Source organism: Tenebrio molitor, chromosome 7 (assembly GCF_963966145.1).
Source record: "Tenebrio molitor chromosome 7, icTenMoli1.1, whole genome shotgun sequence".
In the NCBI taxonomy this organism is placed as follows: domain Eukaryota; kingdom Metazoa; phylum Arthropoda; class Insecta; order Coleoptera; family Tenebrionidae; genus Tenebrio; species Tenebrio molitor.
The window spans coordinates 15730912-15757260 of NC_091052.1; the positions used below are offsets into that span (position 1 = coordinate 15730912).

A 26349-nucleotide genomic window follows, 5' to 3' on the forward strand; every position below is an offset into this window, starting at 1 on the left:
GTTGTATATACCATTCACGATGTTTTGGCATAAGGGGAGGCCATGGAAAAAGTGTATTTAAGTTGGCAGTAAAGCTGTCTGTTGAATTAGGTTATGTTTTTCTAAGTTTGAGGTTATAAACTGCGTCATTGTCTAGTGCATTTTTGTCAGTTTTACTAGTTTGCAATAGAACAATACTCTCATATTTTTAATCCAATTTAACAAAACAGGAAACTGACTTGAACAGACTAAAATATTTATGCACCCATCGTCCTTGACACAAAAGAACAAAACTATTCAACTTCCATAATTTCATTAGAAAATTCTGAATCATCATTACCTTAAAATTAGTATATTAAAGAGAGTAGACTCGATCCTGGTTCCTAGGGGCGTTTGTCGATTGTTGATTGGCTGCACTGTTATTGTCAAAATTGTTAGATATGACTATGATATGACTGTTCTGTGGATATGACAGGTGACATTTCAAGAGTAGGTGCAAAATAAACACAATAATGGAAGAAAATAAGTTCAATTACAGTGTTCAACTACAAACTTACAACTTGTGGAAAAACTTTGCCATTTGTGCTGTAAATTTTCCGTAATGTGATTTGCTAGTGATGTTGAGCGAATGATTAGAAATTTTTTTACCGGGTGATCAAGAAGGACTGTTTAAGTTGGCAATACAATTAAGAAAATTTTTATTTATAACACTGTAACTGGATATGTTTTGTTGGTTTATTTGACAAATATCTGAAATAGGTATAGCATTAACACCGACAAGCCACCAACAACCGGAAGTTACTCCTGTTATACGATTTAAAATACGATTCAGTGTTACCAACTTAAACAGTCCTTATTGATCACCCCGTATAATGAGGTGTGCAAGTTTACAGCAAGCTGGAATTATGATGTGGGAAGACATAGACAATACTATAGAAGTGTATGTTGTCTCTGTAAGCTGATTGGAAAGTAAAACTTTTGTATGGCGATTAAATGTTTCTTCACATATTCGAATAAGTGTAAAAAAGCAGCTACTTGGAAAATGTAAACCTCCAAAATTTCGCTTTGAACTATATATCTGAACATTGTCGTCACAGTAATTGTTGTCCTCAGAATTAAGCTAATTAGCACATTTAGTACACATGCTCTTTTTAGGTAGGGAGTTGACTATTGAGTCTGCAATGTAGTGAAGAATATTTTCATTTGCTAGAGAAGAATTATGTTCAGTGTAGGTGGAGGAACAAGTAGGGAGTGTAAGTGATGATGTTGAAGGTGCATTCAAATTTGGAGGTTGTTTTATTTATTTTTTATTTCTTAAAACTTTGTCATTATTTGCATTTAAATTAAATTGCTCATTGTTAAAATATTTCAAGAGTGAAAATAAAATGTAAATTTTATGTTAACTATTTAGATTTGCTTGCATTTACTTCACAAAGTCTGTGGCAACTAGGCTGCCAATTCAATGGTTTCCCAATATTTTGGATCCACAATTCTCTGCGTGACGCATCGTTTGGGAACCGAAACATTTTAATACCTCTTTCTGATCTGGCAGAACAATAAGGTGCCGTGCAACCAACCATTTTAAGAAATTTTTCTGTTTTGAATTTGGCGCTTGACCGAACTGACAGATATTTGAAGCTTGATAGTAAACAGTAGATGCTGCCAACAGAAAATGTAACTCTCAAAAACTCCCCTAGGAACCAGGATCGAGCCTACTTTCCCTTATATACCACTCTACATTACCTGCTTCAAAATCCCAATCAAATTCCCAGTCAGATTCTCCTAATGAAATTATTAAAGGAAGAACGTTTTCAAATAAAAGATTTCCCATTAATTTTGCCCAATCTTGCGAAATAAGTTCTTGACAATATCTACTGAAATGTTGGCAAATTTCAGGAGTACATTTCAAAATAGACTCAAATTCACAACTCTATCGCGAAGTTATAAGTTGCAAAACCCCTGTGCCATTTCAATTGGATCGTTGTTTCTTTCTTCACTATCCGTGCTACATATTTATCTTGTACTATGGCGGCCACAAAATTTTGGCCGTCACTTTCTTGACATTCAAGAAAAGTGTAAATAAACCTTTAGGAATCGTAACCCTACTTTCGATTCTTGTCATTTTGACAATCAATTTAAACTGTTTGAAGCTCAGATATTCCAAAAATCCGACATGAATGAACAAAATTAGAGCAATCGTTCATAGATAACCTGAGGTAAACGTTCTGTGTAGTAGAAATGACTAAAATAATTTTGAGTTTTGAAATTTACCACCAAAAAAATAACGTTCATAATCAAGACGGTAATCATGATGATAATAAAGTACGGATTACAATTACAATGACGGCCAAAATTTTTTGGCCGGCATAGTACTCACCTACGATTCAATTTATACACAAAAAGAACTTGATTTCATTGTAACTTACTGAAAATATGTTCTGCAGTATCTATGTCTGCAGTTTAATACAAACACCATCTATACGTTTTAAAGTCGTTTAATTATGATTACGGTAAATTCTGCAACATGTTACGTTCATTTTGATGGGTCCGCATGTCAGGCATTTTAGTGACAGCAGAGATGACAGAAATCAAACATGTATCCAACGTTAAAAAATGAAATCATAACCTCCCCTTATGCCAAAACATCGTGAATGGTATATACAGCGTGATCAACAAGGACTGAAGCTGTTGGCAGCAAATGACAGCAAAATATTCCCAAAAAATGAAATTTTTTTGTGCGTCAGTATTGGCACCCGCTGCAAGTTGTGAATGTCAAAAAATTTAGGTTATGTTACGAGTTGGTAGTTTTAAAACACGATACGTACAAAACGACCAAAAACAGTATAAAATGTAATTAGCGGTACTTAATAATGGCCCACTGTTTCGATATTCATAAAAGCGACAGGCCGTGCCCGCATGCCCCTCCTGAGAAACAGAAACATGTTTTATGCGTTATTATTTTCGAGTTGAAAGTCTGCGGGATGCAGGGATTAGATCCGGGAAAATTTGTAAGGTTGGAACTTTAATTTCTTCTTTAAAATGGTTAGGCAACTTCCATATGACAAGCCTGTAAAGTAAGGAAAAGGAATGACGTGATTTTTAATGGTAAGGATTATTAGGCCCTGCATTAAACGTGCCCAACAAAGAACTTTGGATGCGTGTGTTTTACATAAGAATCACGCCTGTTTGGAGTGAAAGCTTTCGCACTGACTTTCGAGGGTTTTGTTCCATTCTACCTCGAACATTCTCAACTACATCTTCTGCCAGTAGGTTTTGCCTTTTTCACATCACCTGTTTGTAGGTAACGTTGCACCAATCTCGTGCAATGCTGCCTAAACGCGACTAATCTACCGCGCCGCCCAAAGTACCAACTGGCTCGGGGAACATTTGTTGAAATTGGTGCAATATATCGTCCGTGTTCCGTGGAATACTGCCAACCGTTAGCAGCTTCAAAATTTCCAGTCCGAAAGTACGCCATACCAATAAAAATGTCTTGCTCTAGTGTAAAAACCATTTTCATTAATAAATTGATACAAAAATGACACTTGATTTTGAAGTTTAAATTTGCCCGTCAAAATTGACAACTGAAAATGTAATGCTACCAACTTCACTGAAATTTTCATCATGTTGTCATTGTTGCCAACAGCTTCAGTCCTTGTTGATCACTCTGTATATACCTGGGTACCCGTTTCAATTTAAATTTGGAAATGTTTGCCGAAACTCGGCCAAACAGCCAACATCCATTCTTCGTTATTGAAAACACCATTACGAAAGTAAGACTAATCTTTCATGTTTTGAACTAAAAATCACATTTGCTTTAAAATTTGATTCATAGTGACAGTTATTTGACGTTTATTAGCTGAGTTAGCAATGATACGAAAAATCTGACACTGTCGAAGTCATAGCCGCCCCTTATCTAAGTAATTGTTGATTGCACCGTATTTATAATCATTTGCGAAGATTGACCTCAAAGCTAGCCTGTTTTCAAAGTCGTAATATTGTAAATTCGTATTTATCTCCACGCCAACTTGGAGTGGCAACTAAACTAGGATGCGAAGCAATAATTCATACCACACGAACCTTTGTTAATAATAATAACTATCAAAACCGTGGCAAAGTTCTTCTTAAATTAGATTTCAAAAACGCCTTTAACTCAGTCGAACGGGATTGTATTCTAAAAGAAGTCCAATGTCATACCCCACTTCTGTACCCTTATCTTTATCAATGCTATAGAAATCCTTCAACTTTATTTTTCGGTAATCATTTAATTTCTTCTTCTGTTGGAGCCCAGCAAGGAGAGCCCTGCGGTCCCATGATTTTTAGTCGTGTCATTCAAACAATTGTTTCATCTTTGGATTCTCAACTGAATATATGGTATTTAGATGATGGAATCTTAGCTGATTACCCAGAAGTAGTTTTATCCGACTTTAAGAAAGTTATCAATTTATGTCAGGAAATTGGCCTTGAATTAAACTTTAACAAATGCGAGATCTTTTGCTGTTCTGGAGACACAGATTTAAAAGTCATAAAGGAATTTCAAAATTTAGTACCAGGCATTAAAATCTGTGACCGAGAAGGTTTATTTCTTTTAGGCTCTCCAATCTTTGACCAAGGTTTCAAAAACACTGTTGAAAAAACTATAATTACAGTTGAAAATCTTTTAAACAAAGCTGAACCCCTTAAGAGACACGTATCTTATACTTTAATCAAAAACTGTCTTTTCATACCAAAATTTAATTTTTTATTAAGAACAACTCCATTTTGGAAAATTTCTAATTATGTTAATTCAATTGATTCTTTTTTAAAGTCTTGTTTAGAGAGAATACTTAATTTACGTTTAACTGATTTACAATGGCATCAGTCCACTTTACCGATTAGATTTGGTGGTCTGGGAATTCGTCGCATTTCCGATATTTGCCTTTCATTATTCACCATTATGATGAAGCTTTAGCAGTCTGGGATGTAGAAAATGAGAGCGAAAGAGCAACAATCCCACAATTTCAAACGAATAATTGCCAATGACTTAATCTTTAATTCACCTAGAGCCTTGGCTCGTTTTAAGGCTTTGCAATGCAGAGAATCAGGATCTTGGTTACATGCAATACCTTCTCCTAATATTGGTACTCTTTTAGATAACACTTCCTTCCAAGTTTGTATTGGTTTAAGATTGGGTTGTAATATTTGTACACCTCATATTTGCAAATGCAATGCGAAAGTTGACGAAATTGGCACCCACGGTCTAAGTTGTTTCAAAAGCAGTGGTAGATTTTCAAGACACACTGAAATTAATTCCATTATCAACCGGTCTTTAACTTCTATTCATGTGAATTCAACTTTAGAACCAAACGGACTGTCTCGGGATGACGGAAAACGCCCAGATGGGATGACTTTAGTACCGTGGATTAAAGGTCAACCTTTGGTTTGGGACGTTACTGTTGTAGATACACTTGCAGACAGTTACGTATTGAAATCATCTGAAGTCTCAAGTTTTGCCGCTGAAATGGCTTGCAAACGCAAACATAGCAAATATAGTTCAATCATTTCGTCAAACTACGTGTTTAAAGGTTTAGCATTTGAAACCTTAGGCCCTTGGTGCAAAGAAGCCATCGATTTCATTAATGTCATCGGAAACCGACTTATCGTGGAATCAGGCGATTCAAAATCAAAGAAATTCCTTTTAGAGAGGATTTCCCTTGCCATTCAACGTGGAAACGCTGCAAGCATTCGGGGCACTTTTCCAGATTCCGCAATATTATCGGAAATTTTTGTATTATAAAATAAAAATGTTGTGTAATTATGTTATTAAATAATTTTGAGTTTTGAAATTTATATTAGTGTTTGTCAGTTACGTTAGTTTATTTTAAGTTAAATTAATCCATTTTCTTACTTCAAAAGTTCTGATTTGTTCCCTAAATTGCATTGGAGTACAACCAAATAAATAAATAATTACTAACGGTAGTAACGTTCTGTGGTAATAACTTTTATATTTGACAGCCTAATTTATGAGGAGGTAGAGATTTTTAAATTTTGTCACAGACTGCGTCTACACATTTTATTATAAGGTGAGAGGGTGACACTGCTGCTGCCCTCGGTCTTTTAAGCCATCCATGGAATGCATCTTTTTTTAAATTTGTCTCCAGAGACAGATTGGTGGTAGGTGACAGCTTGAGCGGAGTTGTTAGTTTAAAAGTTGATTCACTTTTGTATGGCAAAAACAATAATAAAAATAAAGTTTAGTTGAGTCTAGATTTATTTAAAACGAATTGCTACATCTTTCTGTACTTCATTATTGTGGAGTAAAATTACATCACAGCTCTTAAAAGACCTCATCAGAAGTACTGCAAACATCATTTTCTCCAGGCAAGTTCTCTTGAACTATTTCATAAAGCTGGTCAAGTTTGCAGAAACTTGAACACCCCGGAATGGTTAAAATTTTTGGTGTAGCTTTGGTGTAATCTTGATAATACAGCTGAAAAAGATTGTTAGACATATTCAAATCAGATTTTTTGACAAACATACTTTTAATCCGTAGTCGCCGTCAATGTTGTGGATTTCAAAAAATATCGTAGCTCCAAACGGAGGTACATGTCTGTAAAACACATTCAAAATTCTCAACATTGTTCCAACATTAAATTCGTGAGCCGAGTACAAAAAAGCCTTTCTTTCTTCAGGTAGATTGCCGTCACGTTTTGATATGCTGTCCTCTAGGATTTTCTTAAGTAAGAAACCTGCAGACAATTTTTTCAGGGTAGGATTTGCAGTGGAGAATTCATAATCCACAGACGCTGCCTCTTCTAAGAGTTCTGGGTAAATTCCAGTCGCCCAATCAGGCAATTGAAGGCCATAATCGTCCTGAAGCACGATAGGATAATAATTAAGATATAATTAAATACGTCAAGCTCACTTCGCTTTTGAGGGTGAAATAAATACTTCCTGCATCTCTTGGCGTGGTTACCTTAAAACCGGCATATCTGCTTAGTTCTTCGTAAAGATTCTTGTACCCATCTCGTATTTTTTGGGCGTCTTTAGATAAAACGTACTTGAAATACGCATTGATATAATCGGCACAGTAAGAAAATGCGGCTCCTAGAATGCCCCCAGCTTGCTCAATGTTAAACGGAATTGGTTGCCAGTTTAGATCCGGTGAACCGAATTCGGTGGGAAGTGGAGGAAATAGTGAAGTCAATACCAGTTCCAATGACATTTTTGTTCTTTTTAGATTCGTCGAAATTGCGTAGATTACATCGGGGCTGTACTGTTCAGGAATTAATTGGCCGTAGGTTTTCCGAAGATATTTACCAATTTCATATTCTGTTTGTTTGCCTTTCTGTATTGGAAAAATTAACGTCTATACCTTTCATGTTAAAAATCATACTCACATTAGTTAATTGACTGTATCCGATAGGTTCGTATGTTTCTGATAGATACAAATCGTTCGGAAAGACGCTTGCTTTATCCGGTGTGCGATTACCATGTCTAAATAGCTAAAACGAAGTGTCAAAAAAATTCAAATTGGATTGACTTGTACTTACGACGTGGAGTAAAACTAATGTGTCATTTTTTTTTGTTGCAACACGACCTGCTAAAATCGCAGTTGAGAAAATGCAAACAATTTGAAAAAGAACTAGTGCTCTCTTCATCTTCGAAAAACAAGTTGAAAACGCCAAAAGCGAGGTATTTAAAGCCAATCTTGAACAATCTTTTTATTGCAGTTAATTAGTTAGGTAATGTTTCACAATATTTGCATATAATCAGACCTCGTCTAATAATCTCGTTTAATTTATTTGTATTTAATTTTGATAAAAAGGCAGCTCGTTAAGTACAGCCAAACATGAGCTAAAGCTTTATACAATAGCTTCAAACATTCATGTTTGTCGTGACATCCACAATTCATTTAATAAATTGATACACTTTTATTGTTTTTTATGTTCCAGATTTTCGCAAATACATACTATTATCGTCAAAGATGTAACTGCAAAAACAGAATGCTTTATCATTTTATTAGTCAAATTTTTTTAAACTCATTTAGCTTTTTTTAGAAAAGTGTGATGTCATGGACAACTTGGTGGTGGGAAAAAAATCCAAAAAATAAATGCTATTAATGTTGTTTTATTGTTACAATGAAGAGTCGCAAATTATGTGACAGGAGGACTCAATATTGTTAGGCTTTTTGTTGAAAATATTTACTTGGCCGCATGGAAACTTCCAAAGGGCATATTCAATGATATGTTTGGGTTGTTAAAGTGACATTGTCTTCAACACAGGTTCTTCAATATTAAATGTGTCCATTTCTAGAATTCTAGATGATCAGCTGTATTCACACCATCTGGACTAACATGCTGAAAACGTTAAAAAAACTCTTATGCCATACATTATTTACAGTAATCTTGATTCTATTATTTTCCCTGTTAAACTCCTGTCTCAGCATTTCGGCCCCGACAGCAAATTTCGATGCACAATAGACATTCAAAATCCGGCAAATCCGGTACCAAATGTCCCAAGAGGCTGTTAATGTGGAAAATATGACCGTCAATTTTATAACGACGCGTCACTATAATGGCATCTCTCGTTGCCACTCACAAACCAAAAATGTTAATGTCGAGGACTTCCTTTCAGATTTTGGAGAGACTGTTGTTCAACATTATGCCTGCGTTGTTAATAAGGATGTGGACAGGATTGTAATTGTCACACACGTATCTACTTGAAAAATGAAAAGGTTCTGACAATGTCCTTCTCTTTGGACACGTCCGCTTTGACGGGATGCAGTTTGTCCGTTTTGTTACAGAGACTCGGTCAGTTTTTCGTTGGGGCTGCATCGCCGGTCGATTCCGGCAACAGACACACCTTCACCCTATTAAAGAAACATTACCTACCAATTTTCCTTCAATATTATCAATAAAAAAAGAAATGAAAGAAACAACATGCGATCATTAAAATGGTTGTGCAGCATGTACAGTCCCAAGGAGGATAAAGTATATAATCTTGTCAAAAATAAATTACTCCCTATGATTTAGGGATATTCGTTACTAGTTTGTTATAAATTTGGTTAGGTTGGAGGCTATGTCGTTTCTGGTGACAAACAAAAGATATCGTAACCGTAAGGCAGCGAATTCCTTGGAACAGTTGCATATGGCTCTATTTCTCGCTAAGTGATGGATATTTTTTCGTTTCACAATCAATTTTTGTTTCTGGTGGCATATTTAGTTGGACTTAATCTCTCAATTCATAGTAACCAACCTTAAGCATTCAAAATTACTTTTGAAAATTCTACCGGGTGATCAAGAAGGACTGTTTAAGTTGGCAATACAATTAAGAACATTTTTTTAACAACACTGCAACCGGATATGTTTTGTGGGTTTATATGACAGATATCTGACGTAGCATTAATAGACAAAATAGTAAGTTATGAGAGTAAAAATTAACGGCCAAAAGAAATCAAAGTTGGAATTTGGAATAATAATCTAAAAATTAACTAAAGGAAATTCTTGTACTCCCCATTTTGCTCTTCTCTCGAGCGCTTCACCAACATGTTTTATTTAATTTGAAATGTCAAATTTGACTTGTCACCCTCTACGCTTGTTACTGATGCGGCTGTCGTCAACAACCGGAAGTTACTCCAGTTGTACCATTTAAAAATAAAATTCAGTATTACCAACTTAAACAGTCCTTCTTGATCACCCCGTAGTTGTTACATAATAAAAAAGTTATGTCCCTAAAAGTTCGAATTCTAGGGAGTAATTTATTTTTGACACGAGTATACTATACTGACCTGCGAATGCTTTTTCACATTTGACACAAGCGCATGGTGCTATCAATATTTTAAAATTTGTTGGCAAGTTGAGACAGATGTCATTACAAATTTCAATTTTGTAATTGTGTTCTTTTGTGCTTTCTTGTTTTTTTTGCATATTTATTCCTCCGTTTTCATTTTGTTTTTCCAGAAACAGTAAAAATAGGAAATTTCAAACGTTCCTGGGATGTCACACTGGTTCTTAAGGGAAGCGATAGGTATATTATTTTTGCATGCGGGATCAAGGAATGGTTTCATAACAGGAGCTAATCTGGTATTCTCATAATCTGATGCATCAGATAATAAAAATTTTTGTTAAATCTACTCCAGCAGATTCCAACGCAATTTGGGGAGCAGATCAGAACTTTTGAAGTAAGGAATTGGATCAATTTAACTTTAAATAAACAAACTTTCTTAGATAAGGGACGGCTATGACTTCGACAGTGTCAGATTTTTCGTATCTTTGCTAATTTAGTTAATAAACGTCAAATAATAACTGTCACTATGAATCAAATTTTAACGCAAAAATGGTAAATGTATCAACCCAAGTAAACCTAAAGTAAAGTTGGTTTTTAATTCTAGAAAAATGTATTTTGTATTCTTTGAATCGTCATTTTTATTATAAAATATATTAAGAATACATTTTCATAACCATCTGTATTATGTGTATTATGTGTTCAAATAATTTTTTTATACAACTGACATTAAAAGAAAGTGACGTTTTTAGTGGAAGCTAATTTGATTAAAAATTGCTCTTTATAACTTACTGTGTTAAAAGTGTTTATTTTTCACTTTAGTATAATTGCATGATAACTCCTAGGATACGAAATACGTAAACATGTCCATAACAACCGGGGAATAAAACAGGGCGTAATAAGAATAAGCGGGCGTAATGAATTCATGACGCCCTCATCAATTCATAATTGCAAAGATGCCAATTTTTTTTTTTTTGAAGAACACGTATAGTGAAAAATAAAATCTTGTATGCACCACGGCGTCACCGAATGATTACGCCCATCGAACGATATCCATCTCTCGGGCTAAAGCCCTCGAGCTGGATTCATCGTTCTCCGGGCGTAATCATCGTTGTAACGCCCTTGGTGCATAAATAGCTATTTTGTAATATCTAGTTGTTAAAGTTGGCTTTCCGGACTGTTTGTCACCATGTAAACAACCTTATAACGGCCGGAGTCCGTTATGAGCGGGAGCGGCCGTTATGAATGACTAAATAACTATAGCAACGTAGATGTAAACTTTATTTTTCAACTTTTTTACAAATGGTACAATAATTAATGTTTAATGATATGGGACACACCTTGAATTAATCGAAATCCGTATGCCACTAGCAGATGTAGACGGGATCGAAGATGATGCTTCAGAATTTTAACACCAACACAAGCGCGATTTTGCAGGGAACAACGATGACCTCACTTGCTCTGCGGCCAGCCGGACATCGGGAATATCTTGATTGCGATTTTTTATTGATTTCATTCACTTATTTTCAACGGAAAGTTAAGCGTTGAACAAATTTTTTTCACAAACAACGGTTGACATGACGACGTCCTCCGCACACTTATTAATCATTCGGTTTTTTCGATAGCGTTGAAAAAAATGTATTTCAAAAAGATAATTGTAAACGAATCGTAGAGATATTACAAAAACTATTGTACAATACACGTCCGTTAGGGCCTTTACAGCCTCGCCAGTATTATTCGACTCGCTCTGCGAGCTCGTCTCACAAAATCTCTGGCTCGGCAGTAAAGGCTATCCTAACGGACTTCTACTGTAAAATACTATTTTAACACTAGTAAAAAAAAAACTTTTATTTATTATTTATTTTTTATTTATTTATAAATGTTAAAGTGGCTCTATTTGCCGCTTTTTCAATATCTGCGGGAAATCTGTCGGCGATATCGGCATCGTTAACGTCGTTTTCTTTGCATTCCATGTTTACGAATGCAATAATGCGGAATTGAAAGTGTTTTACAAAACGTAATGAAAACTTTTTTGACGTTTCTAATAAAAAAATGTCAATACAAGACTAGCTACCTGATTTTTGCCGCAGAAATTAAAATAGACATCAAAAATACGACTGCGTTTTTTAATGCAATGCAAACCAGTTGTATAAAAAATAGATTTTTTGTTCGACACTGTCAGAATTTGAGAATTTTCTCCTATGTGAACAGATTTTGATGAATTTGACAACTTGTCAAAACGAAACGTCAAGCTAATTTTAAAGATTTTCAGCCATTGGAGCTTTTGGGGGGGCTCGTCGAACAAAAAAACATTGTATTCAACTCGTTCTTGTGTAATTTGCGCTTTTTTGGCACTCGTGGACCTTTAAAACTCTCGTTTCACTCGAGTTTTAAACTGGTCCACTCATGCCATAAAAAGCCCAAATTACACACGAACTCGTTTTTGACCAACATCACCTTTTCTATTCAAACGTTTCATCACTTTCACTATGAAAATTGCTAAAGTGGTCGTCGAAAAATAGTCAATTTTGACTTAAATTGTAAATCATTTTACTTATAATAGGATAGAAGAGAAAATCTTATAACTATTATAAATAATTCCATTATACCCTCTAATTTTATTGCCCCTTTGTTGTGCAGTGCCGACTCAAAGAAGAACAAACATCAGGTAAATTGACAACCCCTACTTATTTATGGAATTATTTATTGTAGTTATAAGACGATTTTCTCTCCTACTGTAAAATGATTTACAATTTAAGTCAAAATTGACTATTTTTCGACGACCACTTTACTACATAATTAATATACAGTGTGTGTGTCGCATTTAAGATGAAGACAGCTTGATAGTTTCGTTATCTGTAGAGATAGAGAACTGAATTTTTGCAGTGTCATGAAGCAGCATGAAATTTATTTAACTGCAAGCTGTCAACCCAGCAACTTCGTGATTGGGTTCAATGTTGTTCAGAATCCAACTTTAAATCTCGGTGTCGCGTTTCAATGCAACAATATTTATCTTAAGTTGTAAATTTGTATTTTTAATTTTTTGAAATTTTGGAAAAATTTTTAAATTGAAACACTACATTGAGCTGTAAGCGTTGCTTATAATGTTTTATGCTTCTTTTATAATTTTCATGGAATAATTGACTAAACATATAAAGTTCAATGACTGCTTTATTCAAGATTACGGAAAGTTACATCATTTCGTTTGTAGAACTACAAACATCAGCATCAGTAGGTAAATTTTCTCCCACCAGTTCATACAAATCTTCAAGAGGACAAAAACTCGCACATCCCGGAATTGTAAGAAGTCTCGGACGTCCTGCGGTGTAATCTTGATAGAACAACTGAAACAGCAAATATGTAAATTTCGTACAAAACTGAAACCTCAACTTTACTTTTAACCCATATTGTCCTTTAATATTGTGAATTTCGAAAAATATAGTGGCTCCAAATGGTGGTACATGTCGGTAGAATACATTCAAGGCCCTTAACATTATTGCGACATTAAACTCGTGAGCCGAGTACAAAAACACTTTTCTTTCTTCTGGTAGAGTCCCGTTTTGCTTCGACACGCTGTCCTGAAGGATCTTCTTGAGTAAGAATCCTGCAACAAAACTGTCTAACTGTGAATAAAAAAAAGTTAAATTCCCTACCGGCTGATAGTTTTTTCAGGTCTGCATTTGCCGTGGAAAACTCGTAGTCAACAGACGCGGCTTCTTCAATGGTTTTTGGATAAATCTCGGCCGCCCACTGTGGTGGTTTGAAACCGTAATCTTCCTAAACCGAAAACATTTACTTGTAGCTATAAGCTTCGTTTAACAACTTACTTCGCTTTTGAGGGTGGCATAAATTTTGCCAACGTCGCTCGGTGTGTTCACGTCGAAACCGGCATCTTTGGTGAGTTGATTGTACAAGTCTCTGTATCCGGCAATAATTTCTTGAGCTTCTTCAGACAAGACGTAGCTGTAATACTTATTGACGTAATTGATACAATAAGACTTGGGTAAACCTATTAATCCTTGGCCCGGTTCGATATTGAAAGAAACAGGTTGCCAGTTTAATGTGTCGTCGATGACGTCGGTTGGAAGCGGAGGAAAAAGCGAAGCGAGAACTAGTTGTAAAGACATTTTGGTTCTTTTTAAATTTGTCGATATGGCATAGACTACATCAGGGGTGTACTGATCGGGTATAAAGTTGTCGTAATTTTTGCGCAAATATTTTCCAATTTCATATTCAGTCCGTTTTCCTCGCTGTTCAAAAAAAAAATAAAAATTTAACCTAACGCAATCAAAAATAGTCGATGTATACGTACGACGGTCAGTTGACTGTAACCGATAGGATCGTAGGTTTCCAGAAGATGCAAATCGTTTGGAAATAGGCTTGCTTTGTCTGGAGTTCGGTTACCGTGCCTAAATAACTAAATTTTCGGTAAAGAAATTAAGTAGTTCTATCGTTTGACTTACCACGTGGAGCAGAACCAACGTGTTGTCTTTTTTCCCTGGACCAGCAGGACCTGCTGAGATCGCAGCGGAAAAAAAGGCGAGAAATTGGAAAAAAATGAGGACCGAGTTCATGATGAAACTGACAACTGGACACCGTCCCGACCGAGAATTTAAACCCAATTTTTAACAATCTTTTTATGGCGGTATTTGCCTGATTAACCGGTGAATCTTTATTATATGTGAATAAAGTCAGAGATTTACGGGTTTACAGTTAATCTTCCCGGCATTAATTTATGTATAATGTTGGTAATATGAAATTTGACATGATTAAATGTTAATAAATTTACGTCTAACATTGCGAGTTGTTTAGTTTTGGACTTATTTCCTTATATCTAGATTTACTGGCAATAAATTGAAGTATTTTTATTTATTTTTTATATTTTCGAATTCTTTTCGTATTTTCATTGTTTTACAAGATTTGGTAAATTGTCGTCATAATTGTTACAGTTAGGAAGAACACAATTTTTATCTGTCAGTCAACAGCTTCTATGTTAGGGACAATAATAATTGAAGAACGTAATGAGCATTCAGCAATATTTTTAATATCTAATTAACAATTACAAATGTAGCAAAAACTCAAAAAGATAAAATATTATTCATTTACATGATCTCCACGCACAAAGTATCGGGTGTTTTTTTAAATTTCACCTCAAAGTTGGCGTTGAAGAGTCGATTGTAAACGCACCACTCGTGTAAAAACGTAAGATCCGTCATCCATAATCCGTAGTGCGTTCACAATCAATTCTTCAACGCCAACTTTGAGGTGGAATTTAAAAAAAACACTCGATATTTGTCGGTACTTTTTAACAGGAAAAGTTTTTCCCCGATTGAAAATGATAATGTTTATTTTTAATTTGAAATTGTGGTTTTCCATGATATGGCATTTTATGTTTTGATGAATAATTGTATAATGTTACTCATCAACATGACTTATGATTTCTTTTATCTTATTTGCCAAGGTAATAAAACGCGACAAAAAATGCTGACACTCGTACCACTTCCTCGTGTAGAATTTCGACAGTGATATACATATTTGGCGCAAACCGCTATCAGAATGTGTTGTTCTTAGTTTTATATTACCAGTGGAACGGCCCGTGCTTACGCACGGAGCATTAAAATATTTAAAAATTATTTTAAATTTTATTATTAAATTATCTGAGTATCTGACATCTTTTCTTTTCTTCTTTCGTGTGACAAACGGCTTCTTTCTCTATGTGTCTCTCTTTCGCTATCACTTTGCTGATAATTTAATCTTCTAGACTCATTTTCGATATCTCTTTCTTCTTGGCTTCCTTGTTCCCGCCTAAGTCTTTGTCGTTCTCTACTTGCTGCTCTTTGTCGCTCAAGTTCGTCTATCCATTATTGTAATATTTTTGGTTTTACTGTATTAAATGTGTCCCGTAGACAGATTTTAATGCTAAAAGGGACGTGTCATAGCAACACTGCTTCGTGAGTACCGCCATATTGTGACACGAAACGGCCATCTATTTGCATTATACTGGGTGCCCCAAAATTCGCGGAACAACGTAGTAGTACGCTGTTAAGTAGTCATTAAGAGATCAGGTAAAAATGTTTTAAAAAAATCAATCTTCTTTTTTGTAGAAAATATGGACCTATTCGTTACACTAAATGTGGCAACATTTAAAAACATTCTATGCATCCCAATAGTCTGCAAATATTTAATTTTTGTTGTATCCTTGGAAATGAGAGGGAAAATTCAAAGCCGTGTTGCCGTACGCTCTTTGAGGTAAAACGAACATAAAATTACTACTTGGAAATGCTGGAAATAATGAAGAAAATAATTGCAAACCTGATCACAATCGTCCAAAATTATTAGGCCACTGGCTAGTAAAAGACAAAGAGTCAAAATCTTTTTTATTATTTAAAATAAATGAGATTAAAGCTGCACCTTTTGGGCCCCCATATCTTCAAATCTAAGAGGTATAGAATTTTTTAATTATTTTTCTCGTTATTTTCTAACATGAATTAACATTGCCTCATTGAGTTGTTCCGCGAATTTTGGGGCACCCAGTAGTATTAAAAATTTATAAAAAAATAAAATGACTTTGCACTCTATCAAATCCTTTTAATAAATAGTCAAAAACACTTGTTTATTATTATTACTATTTACGATTTTTAATTTTTTGTACAAATATGTGCGTACTCTATTATCTATCAGCAATTGAGATGCCTAGTAAAATAATTTTCTTTATTGTTGTTGTTTGATCTAATAGTAATTTAAAATCCGAGCCTATTCAAATTAAACGGGGAATTTATCAAGGAGATTCTTTAAGTCCTTTATGGTTTTATCTAGCCATTAATCCTTTGACAAATCTATTAAATAGCACTGGATATGGTTTTAATATTAGACTTAATAATACCACACTCCAAATTAAGTCACCTTCTTTATATGGATGACATAATACTTTATGCATAAAAAAAAATCACATTTTATCTTTACTAACAATAACTGAAAATTTCTCAAATGATATTAGGATGAGTTTTGGTATTGATAAGTGTAAAACGCAATCAATATGTCGCGGTCATTACGAAAATTTAGAATATACAGGGTGATCCAATTTTTTTTAAATGCTCTAGCAATTTTATTTCTTGTCCGATTTCAATAAGCGATATATCAAATGAAAAGGCGTTTAAGGGACTATGAACTGCCATACAACATTTATTTATTAAGGAAGCAGTTTAAGTGGGGTGATATTTATCTTTCTTATTTTTAAAGGCACTATTTTTCTAAACATTGCTGTATAAAAATATTATTTGTTTTTTGAAAAGTTTTGAAGAAATAAAAATGTTTAATAAATAATAATTGAGACATTTTAATGAAAAAGAGAATAAAATCAAGTTGCTAGCTCGAGCATTTGTTACGCAAAGAATTTGACAAGGACATGCTGTTTCCGTACCTCGAATGGAGTTCAGATCTGACATGTAGCATGTCGGTCATTTCTTCAAAGGTATTCATTTTTACTCACGATTAGCTCTGGCTGACAGGTCCCACAAAGCAACTTAATTTTATTTGCTTTTTCATTAAAATGTCTCAATTATTGTTCGCTTATTGAAATCGAACAAGATCAAGAAATAAAGTTGCTAGAGCATTTAAAAAAAATTTGGATCACCCTGTATAACTCAAGAAGAAGAAATCATTAAAAATTTAAATAAAGGAGAATTTTATAAATATTTAGGTATTAATCAATCAAATCATATTCAACACTCCATTATAAAAGAAAATTTAGAAAAGCAATTTTATTTAAGAATTCACCTTTAAGTAAATTTATCTGGCCAGTAGTTGCTATGATTTGGAATCTGCTATTGGTAGATCCATGGTAATCACCGTTCAAATAAAGTACCACGAGAAAACGGTGGTAGGGGTTTTTCAAATCTAGAAATACTACAACACAATCAAATTGCTTCAGTAAAAAATTATTTCCTCAATAGAGCTCGTGATAACACATTTTTTAATGCTTTGGTTTCAGCCGATAAAGGTTACTCACGTTTAGCTTTAAGTGATAATATGTATAATTTCAGATATTGTTGATCCCAATATACCTGACACTATAGCAAATATAAAACAGAAGTCTTTACATGGGAGATACTTTAAAGAGCTGGAACAACCATAAATTAATATTCAGGCTTCTCATGCATGGCTTAAGAAATCAAATATTCACCCTGAGACGGAGGGTTTTATATTTGCAATACAAGATCATGTTATAAATACAAGAAATTATAAAAAAACACATATAATGCGGTTTGCAATCGATCATTGATAAATGTAGGATTTTCGGAACTCAAGGGGAAACAATTGAACACATAATTTCTTCTTGCACCGTTTTGGCTCAAAGCGAATATAAGAAACGTCATGATATATTCGCTAAAATTATACACATAAATGTAGCTGTTAAATTCAATTTATTAAAGGATAGACAACCACATTATAGTTATAAACCAGAAAGTTGTTTGGAAAATGACAATTACAAATTACAAAGAAATTATATTTTGATCGCACAGTTTTAACTGACATTCAGCGTAACAGACCAGACATTATTATTTTAAATAAACAACAAAAGCAAGCACATCTTTTAGATATAGCTGTTCCAAATTCACACAATATAACACAGACATATAACACAAAAATTAATGAATATGTAGAGCTTTCCGTTGCTATGAGAAATCTTTGGTGTTTAGAAAAAAAATCGATTTTACCACTTATAATTTCAGCAACGGGAGTAATACCACAATCTCTTTTTAAAAATTTAAAAATTCTGGATTTAGGGAATACATTGGTAGTTGAAATTCAAAAAATCTATTCTAGCACCCAAATGACGTTATTTGAGTGCTTTAATAGGTCGTTGGCGTGTTAGAATAGACTAGTAAAATTTACTGTATTGATGTTGGTAGCTTGAACTGTCAATTCATAAAAAATGTCACCAACCACCGCAAAATTCACTACATTTAAAATTTTTATTTTTTTATTTATAAAATGGTATAAAGCGGAAAAATAGAAAAAATAGTACTTATAAAAGATTCGTTGCAGAAGGTCCTTCAAGCACTTATTTGTTCCTCAAAAGTTGTTTGTAATTTAATAAAATAAAATTTGTTAAATTGTAACAAATTTTATTTTATTGGTACCACTATAACGACAACATGAACATGAAATGTACTGTCGCGAGCAATAAATTTTGGTCGTCAATGTCACTTCAAAATTTTGTTAGATTGTCACAAATTTAAAAAATTTCCCTGACTGATTATGCCCACGTCAACAAAGTGTCAAAAAATTGAGAAAAAAATTACAATTAATGTCATACAACATGATGATAGGTTATTATTTTTACGACTGTTTTACAATGGAGCATTTTCGATTGTGTCAAAGAATGACTTTGACGACCAAAATTTATTGCTCGCGACTGTAGATGTTGTTAAAGTCTACATAGACTGCACTAATCTCAGAGACTTAAAAAATATTTTCGTTTTCTTTCGTTTTCTGTAATACATACCACTAAAAGAATAAAGAAAAAAGTTTCAGTGTTAGTATTGTATACTAAATAGATGGGTACGAATAGATAAGTAAACAAAGTATTTTTAACCCATATTGTTAATTAAAGGCATGACGACAAATGAATCGATTTGACCCACATTGATCTAATCTTCGGCTCACACTTCTTAGCAATGTCTTCTCAAACAAGCAACATCTCGGCTATCTTGAAATTTATTCATTTCAATTTAAAATATTTAGACTTTGTACATTTCTCTATCGACGATCTCAGAAATACTCGTCCAACTCGATTCAAAAGAATTTTTTTTGTACATTTAGCCCACGCCATATACTTAACGTTGGCCATAATTTATTTCCCGCAGTACTTCAGTATGTTTATTAGGGATTCACTAATTTCCAAACTCGTCTGCAGCTTCCCAGGACTATTTACTGTCTTGTCAGGATTGGACAGCATTTTGTGGAGTAAGCTGTACCACAAGCAAATTTACAAACTTTTCGAAGTCTTCTGTCAACTGAATCGTTTTTTTGAAAGGGCTAATATCAATCTGAATTACAAGAAAGTTAAAATAAATGGGGCAACAATATTGACTGTCGAAGTTTTGCAGTCACTTTCAACAGTGATATTGCACACTATTTTCGATTGGAGAGAACAGAATAACAGCTTAGTCAATCGACTCATGATAATTCTTCTGTTCTTTTACATATTCTGGGGTCAAGCTACATTTCCTTGTCAATACGTTTTGTTTTCAAATTCTGCCAGACTCATGTTTCTTCAAATCGACAAAGAATTAAACAGGAATATCTCAAACGAAAGAATTCGTCTCTGTTGTCAATTGCACGGCAAAATTTGTGACAGTGTAAGACTGATAAATAAACTGTACACGATTCAAATTCTTGTGAATTTCATGTCGAATTTCATATTGATCACTTTAGCAATTTATGGTAACATAGTCACCGCATTTGACATGTCCGCAATGACACTGATAACTTCTTTCGGTAATTGGGTCATGATCTACAAAATCTGGATTTTAATTGTTATCGCGGAACAACTGAAAAGTTCGGTAAGTATCAAACTAGTTCTAAAATAAAATAACGTTTGTCATTTTAGGCAGATAAGGTGAAACAAACTTTGACGAAATTGACTGTTGTAAAGAACAAGCAGAACTACAGAAGAGAGGTAGAGGTGTTGGATTCTCTCATGGGCTGTAACCTTGGAAATATCTGCGTGAAGGCGGAACGATAAAGCCAGTGAGAAATCTGTAAATGAAAACTAAAAACGTCGATTATAATCGATTCACGATGAACGTGGATAAGGGGTGGCTATGACATAGTTGCCATACTTATCCACAATCATTTTGAATCACGCAATACATACAAATAGACGAGAGAGAGAGAGACGAAACTAACGTAACGAATATTCGTCGTTTGAGCAGATATGACTCACAGCCCATGAGAAAATCCAAGAGCTCTAAAAAAAGATCGATGGGTTCATTCCCTACAAAGAACATTCCAATTTTAGATAAGAACCTTCATGCTGCATATTTTGTACAACGAAGTGAAGATGTCATTAATAATAATTATGTCTGTTTTCAGTTTGTGGGATCGATTGTGATTTATTTGATTATTCTGATACAGACTGATCCCCTAGCTTCAAAGATAATTCTGACTACATTGAATGGAATTTAACTGTCCTCGCAGGTTAACTACTTAATATAAAGCAACAGGAGTATTGTGTGTACTAATTGAATTATGTTGCTATTGTGTAGACAATTATAGGAAAGTTATTTACTTCAGAAGTAGTCTATAAAGACCGCTAAAACATGACAGTCCACGTCCCTTCTCTTTTGAAAATAAATTACTATCTCTTAAAATGTTTCGGATTTGTTCAATTTTCAATCGAAAATATCACCGAAGATCGACCCCGCGTACATCTTAATACGATGGTGCATTTAATGCATGCAACGTTGATACTGGGGGCGGCAATGTTTTTCATCAAGTTTTTCCAACAATTTTTTGTGGATGCTTTTATATCCAAACTACTTGCAAGTTTTTCAGGACTTTTTATGATTTCGATGGGTTGTAGTACCGTAATTTGGAGTAAGATTTGTAATAAAAAAATATACACTCTGTTCAAAACAATCTATGATTTGGAAGTAGACTTTTCGAAAATGGATATCACTTTGCACTACAAAAGTAGACAAAAATCTGCCATTCTAATAATGGTGGTAGAGGTAGTTTTAATATTTTTGACTGCCATTGTACACATGATTTGCAATCGAAACCAAAGTGTCGACGTCTTGACTTTAACACTGACGGCAATTATTTACACCACTACGAGTATTTCAGAATTGACTTTAACTTGTCAATTTGTCACTGTCTACAACAATATTGTTTTGATGTTTACCGAAATAAATAGGAAGTTATCTGAGACATCTGTTTCTGTGGAACAACTTCGACGCCATGCCATTCTTCATTCTAGAATCTACAACATTCTAAAATTAGGGAACAATTTGAATACAGTTTTGATCCTCATAGCGTTTACTGCTCGTTTTGTTATTATTACTTTAGAATTATACGGACTCGTCATTAATGCTTACATCAATATCGATAGAACTGTATTTTCGACGTTGTTTGGAATATGTGTGCTCTTTTACAAACTAGCAGTTTTAATTTACATCGCTCAACAAGTAGAAGATACGGTGAGTCTTCGTAATTTGTTGGTCATGAAATAATTTTAGTTTTAGATGAGCGATACCATACGTCTATTGAGTCGACTTGTATCACAAAAACAAGACAAACTCTATCGAAAGGAGGTAGAATTTTTCATTAATAGTTATCAATTCATTCTACTTTTTCCATTTCAGATTTATGTTTTTTTTCTGCAACTGCTGCATCACGAAATAAAAATTTCCGCTGGTGGTTTTTTCGATCTGAACTACAGTTTAGCTTTAAATGTACGTTACCACGATATTTTAATATTTTGTTCGATACCTCCCTGCCCTAGAAAGTGAATCTGTATCCATAGTTACCACTGGGTAAAGGTTTCTCTTTGGTTCACTTCACTTTCGCTCATCGTTGTGTCTTTGAATCACTAGTTTTCATTCACTCGTAAATTTTTCCAATTCTTTCTGATATTTGATACCTCGCGGCACTTGCTTCTTCCAGGAAATCAACAGGAACATATAACCCTTCATCATCAATTTCCACAACGTGCCCACAACCACTTTATTGACATTATAGGACTTTGTTTATTTTGTATTTTATTTTTTTCCATAGCAATAGATCCGTCCAAAAATGTGATTTATTTTTACATATTTAAAATTTTGAATACAAAATAACAGGCTCATTTTCTAAGGAGGTATCGAACAAAACCAAATACACCACTCGAGATAAGGCCGCTTTCGTTCACGCAAATTGCGTGAACGAAAGTTTTTTGTAAATAACTATTAACTACAGCATTTTTTGCAGTTTGTCGCGTCTATAACGACTTATTTGGTGATTTTGGTTCAGACCGATCCTATTGCCTCCAGAAATTTGTATCAGAAATTATTTCACTGAAAACAACAATTATTCTGCTTTCAATTATATTTATTACTTCACTCTAGGTAAATAAAACTAAAAATAATTTGAAAATTAATAATATTTTTTGTATTTTAGATTCTACACAGAATATTTTTCTTGTAAAACATCAAATGCGAGGGTTTTGAGCCCTCTCGGTCCTTGAAACTTGCATTAACCATGTTATATAAGTGACAGTACTTGAACAATACTAGAAAATAATTATTCATTAACTTAATTTTATTACATGCATTGAAAACTACCATGAAAATTAAAGTTTTGTTCAATGGGAAAAGATTGCAAACTGTAAACTTGAGGTGATTCATATTTAAATCCAAATGAAACAATTTCCTCTAGAAAACAGGCTAAATATAATAATTACAGGGAAAATCTAACACTTACTTGTTTCCGAAACGAGAAGGCAATACATTCAAATTTTTCAGAAATTCTATGCGTGATAATTGTTTCCTGAAATTATATTTGTTATCACTTATTGAAAATGAATTTATATTGATGAAACCTTCTTCTGAATATCGCTAAAACTATGTATTATGTAAACATCATACAATAGAACCAGAGAAACCCAAAAAAAATCTGTTCCTACAGTTGATAAAGTCAAATTATTATGCATCACAAAACTGAGAACGCCAAATAGTGCGTGAGTTGTGAATATGAAGTCTGAAGAGAATTTCAGTAGAATGAGTACACCAAAAGCTTTATTAAGATTTATAGAAGTATCATGTAATTGTTCCAACATTTTACTGGCGTTCTGTAACATAACTTCTCCATTTCTAATTTTTTTCACAAATGTTTCGAGCTGAGAATATGATTTTTCCAAAATCGTAAGTAAGCAAATTAAAAACATTTCGGTCTGACAGTCATAAATCCAGCAAACGTATGTTACTACTAATGGCACGTAAAGATCAGGTTTAGAATCCGAAAAATCTAAGATGCCGGTTATAAAAATAACCAAAAACTTGACCAAAATAAACATGAATAATTTTCTTTTAAACTGGAAGTATAAGAATCTGTTTTTTGTCAACTTACGAAGCCTCGTTTCTATTACTAAATAATCAGACATTATATTAGCGAACTGATACTTTCTCTTATGGCTCAAAAACAATATTCCCAAAGCTTGTAATGATGAGAAACATATTTGAAAAATTTCAATATAATTTTCAACCCCTTTTTTTGTTTTGACAAAAACAATATTGAAGACAGTGAGTATTGATACTATAAAAATAATTAACCACCACATTCTAGACTCTTCACACTTGAATCTTGATAAGTTTAATGTTACATAAAGTTTATAGTTAGGCAAAGCCGTATATTTCCAAATTTTTAAAAGTGGTGAAAGAATGTCAAAAATTTCTCTTGTTTGTGTCGGCATTTTCACTTTTTTCTTATAAAAACAGAGCACTACGATGAATTGCGTGTGGTGAGCCAATCAATGAGATTAATGTAACTGGTAAATAATTAAAGATTACTATCAAATGTAATAAAATACTAATAGATTAAAATTAGACAAAGAACTGCAATTTACTAAGACTCAGAAGTAATCGAACAGTAATAGTTATTTACATTAGAGTGCGGTATGGATATTTTACAGCGGGAAAACTATGCTTCATTAGTTATAGCTCTGTAAAATACCTACCGTATTAGACTTTTCGGCTGACCAAACCTTTTATTTAGCACTCTTGCAGATTTTTATAAAATAGAAAATGTCAAACTTTTTGGCATACAGAGCTGCCAACCCAATAAGTTGTTTTTTCCCTATTATGATTATCATTATTTATTAGTCAATAAAAATAAAAAAAAAAACATTTATCGAAAAATATTGGATACATGTAAATGTGTTTTTTACACTAAATTAATGTAAACTAGAACATTTTAATTTTAAAGTAACTGTAAAAAGAGCAAATTAACCGTGCGTGAACGACTTATTATTTTTGAAACTGAAATATGTATAGTCCTACAGAAACTCTAGTGGAATTCGGCTTTGGTTGTAAATTTATGTTTGTCACTTGAAAAATAGAATTTTATGCTGCAGCAATAATCCTACTGATAAATGCTAATGAGGGTTGTCAGTTTGGGGTTCGCAATGTTAGCTTCAGGCAGGGATGTTACAGGTAGTGGTAGTTGTATTTATGACAGCGGTTATTACTTGATAATAAAATCTTATTCTTCGGTTGTTGTTGTTAAATTTACAACCAAAGCCGAATTCCACTAGAGTTTCTGTAGGACTATACACTAGAAGTGTTGACATTCCTGCAATCATCTGAAACGGCAAAAGAAAAATAATTTGTTGTTCAAAAAATTCTCTCTGCTTTGCTTACGGAATATATTACAGAATAGTCTAAAAGGTAAACGCCACACACGTTAAATTTCAGTTTGTTAAGGTGCTGATTTAATCCGTGCAACTCCTTCTGAAATCCCAAAAACCTTAATACAATATTTATAGAGGAATTGCATCTTACTTGTTTATAAGGTAAAGCTCGTCCTGATATTTTGTAAAATTCGTCAATTGTTCCAATTAATGATTCTTTCTAAAAACGAGTATAGTAAACAAAATTAAAAATAAAACGAAACCAATACTTGATCAAAAGCTGCTTGGAAAAAATATATGATGGAAAAGTCAGCGGTAGCTTGAACGATTAAGTAAAAAATTGCTGTAGCTGTCAAAGCAAACTCCAAACGTGGAACTGTTAAAATGGAATAATACACCCCGATTGTAGTACAAAAACATTCAGCAGCAGCTTTCACTAAAATGATCTCCTGAAATATCTTATTAAGATCTGCGACGATATCGTCAAAATGTCCACACATGTCTACAATAAGACTGTGGTTATTCAATATCAAACTAGGTTCATTTTGACTAATGTAGTCCTTCAGAACTATGTAGCAAGACTTCAGAAACAAAAACAGTGTGAAGAGGACTAGATCAAAATGAAATTGGTAGTTCCATGAAATATGAAAAAACGCCACACAGAATTTATAACGGGGCTCGCTAATACAATCCATAATGAGAGATATCAGGGCAAAAGTATATCTCATGATAACAAATTTTAGCAAATGTGCTGCAATTCTGTTGCAATTTATTTGAATTTTGGTCACTTTACAAAGAGTGTGCTCTATTTTTGTGAATTTTGCAATGACACTTTCGAGTTGATATTTTTTCTTGTGGATCATGTAAATTGCAAAAATGTTTTGTACGGTGAGGAATCCATTTTGAGTCGAGATCACCAAATCGGTATAACTGACACTCATTCTTTGATACATGAAATAAACCGAAGCCGCTCCTATTGTTAACATTCCTAGATGCCATGTTTTAGCTTTACTGCAAATTAACTTCCTTTCGTTTGCGAAATATTTCAAAGTGAAAATTGGAAGTGCTGTAAATTTCCAAACTTTAAACACTGGACTCAATAACTCACAAATATTGGTCGGTTGCCACATCACAATAAATATGGATTATTCGTCCAATGGTACGATGTTACCTACATCGATTGTGCGCTTAAAAATAATCGTCTAATTTGATAG

The 26349-nt window shown here is 33.6% G+C and overlaps 2 protein-coding genes and 1 long non-coding RNA gene across 3 annotated transcripts; 1 reads left to right on the forward strand and 2 right to left on the reverse strand.

The window, feature by feature from the left end:
- Positions 1-853: 853 nt before the first annotated feature.
- Positions 854-1382, forward strand: LOC138135546 (uncharacterized). The gene is made up of 2 exons (XR_011161010.1): positions 854-1075; positions 1135-1382. It is a non-coding gene; the product is annotated as an uncharacterized lncRNA (long non-coding RNA).
- A 4839-nt stretch (positions 1383-6221) lies between these two features.
- Positions 6222-11717, reverse strand: LOC138135051 (venom acid phosphatase Acph-1-like). Its single transcript, XM_069053687.1, has 5 exons — positions 11646-11717; positions 7359-7463; positions 6884-7306; positions 6499-6831; positions 6222-6448 (listed from the first exon to the last, which is right to left on the reverse strand). The coding sequence occupies exons 1-5, from the start codon at positions 11715-11717 to the stop codon at positions 6296-6298; spliced, it is 1086 nt and encodes a 361-aa protein (XP_068909788.1). The 3' UTR covers positions 6222-6295.
- A 1180-nt stretch (positions 11718-12897) lies between these two features.
- On the reverse strand, positions 12898-16262 carry LOC138136035 (venom acid phosphatase Acph-1-like). Its single transcript, XM_069055090.1, has 6 exons — positions 14208-16262; positions 14057-14161; positions 13572-13994; positions 13398-13521; positions 13140-13348; positions 12898-13088 (listed from the first exon to the last, which is right to left on the reverse strand). Exons 1-6 carry the CDS (start codon positions 14316-14318, stop codon positions 12936-12938), a joined length of 1125 nt encoding a protein of 374 aa, XP_068911191.1. The 5' UTR covers positions 14319-16262; the 3' UTR covers positions 12898-12935.
- Between the last annotated feature and the right edge of the window lie 10087 nt (positions 16263-26349).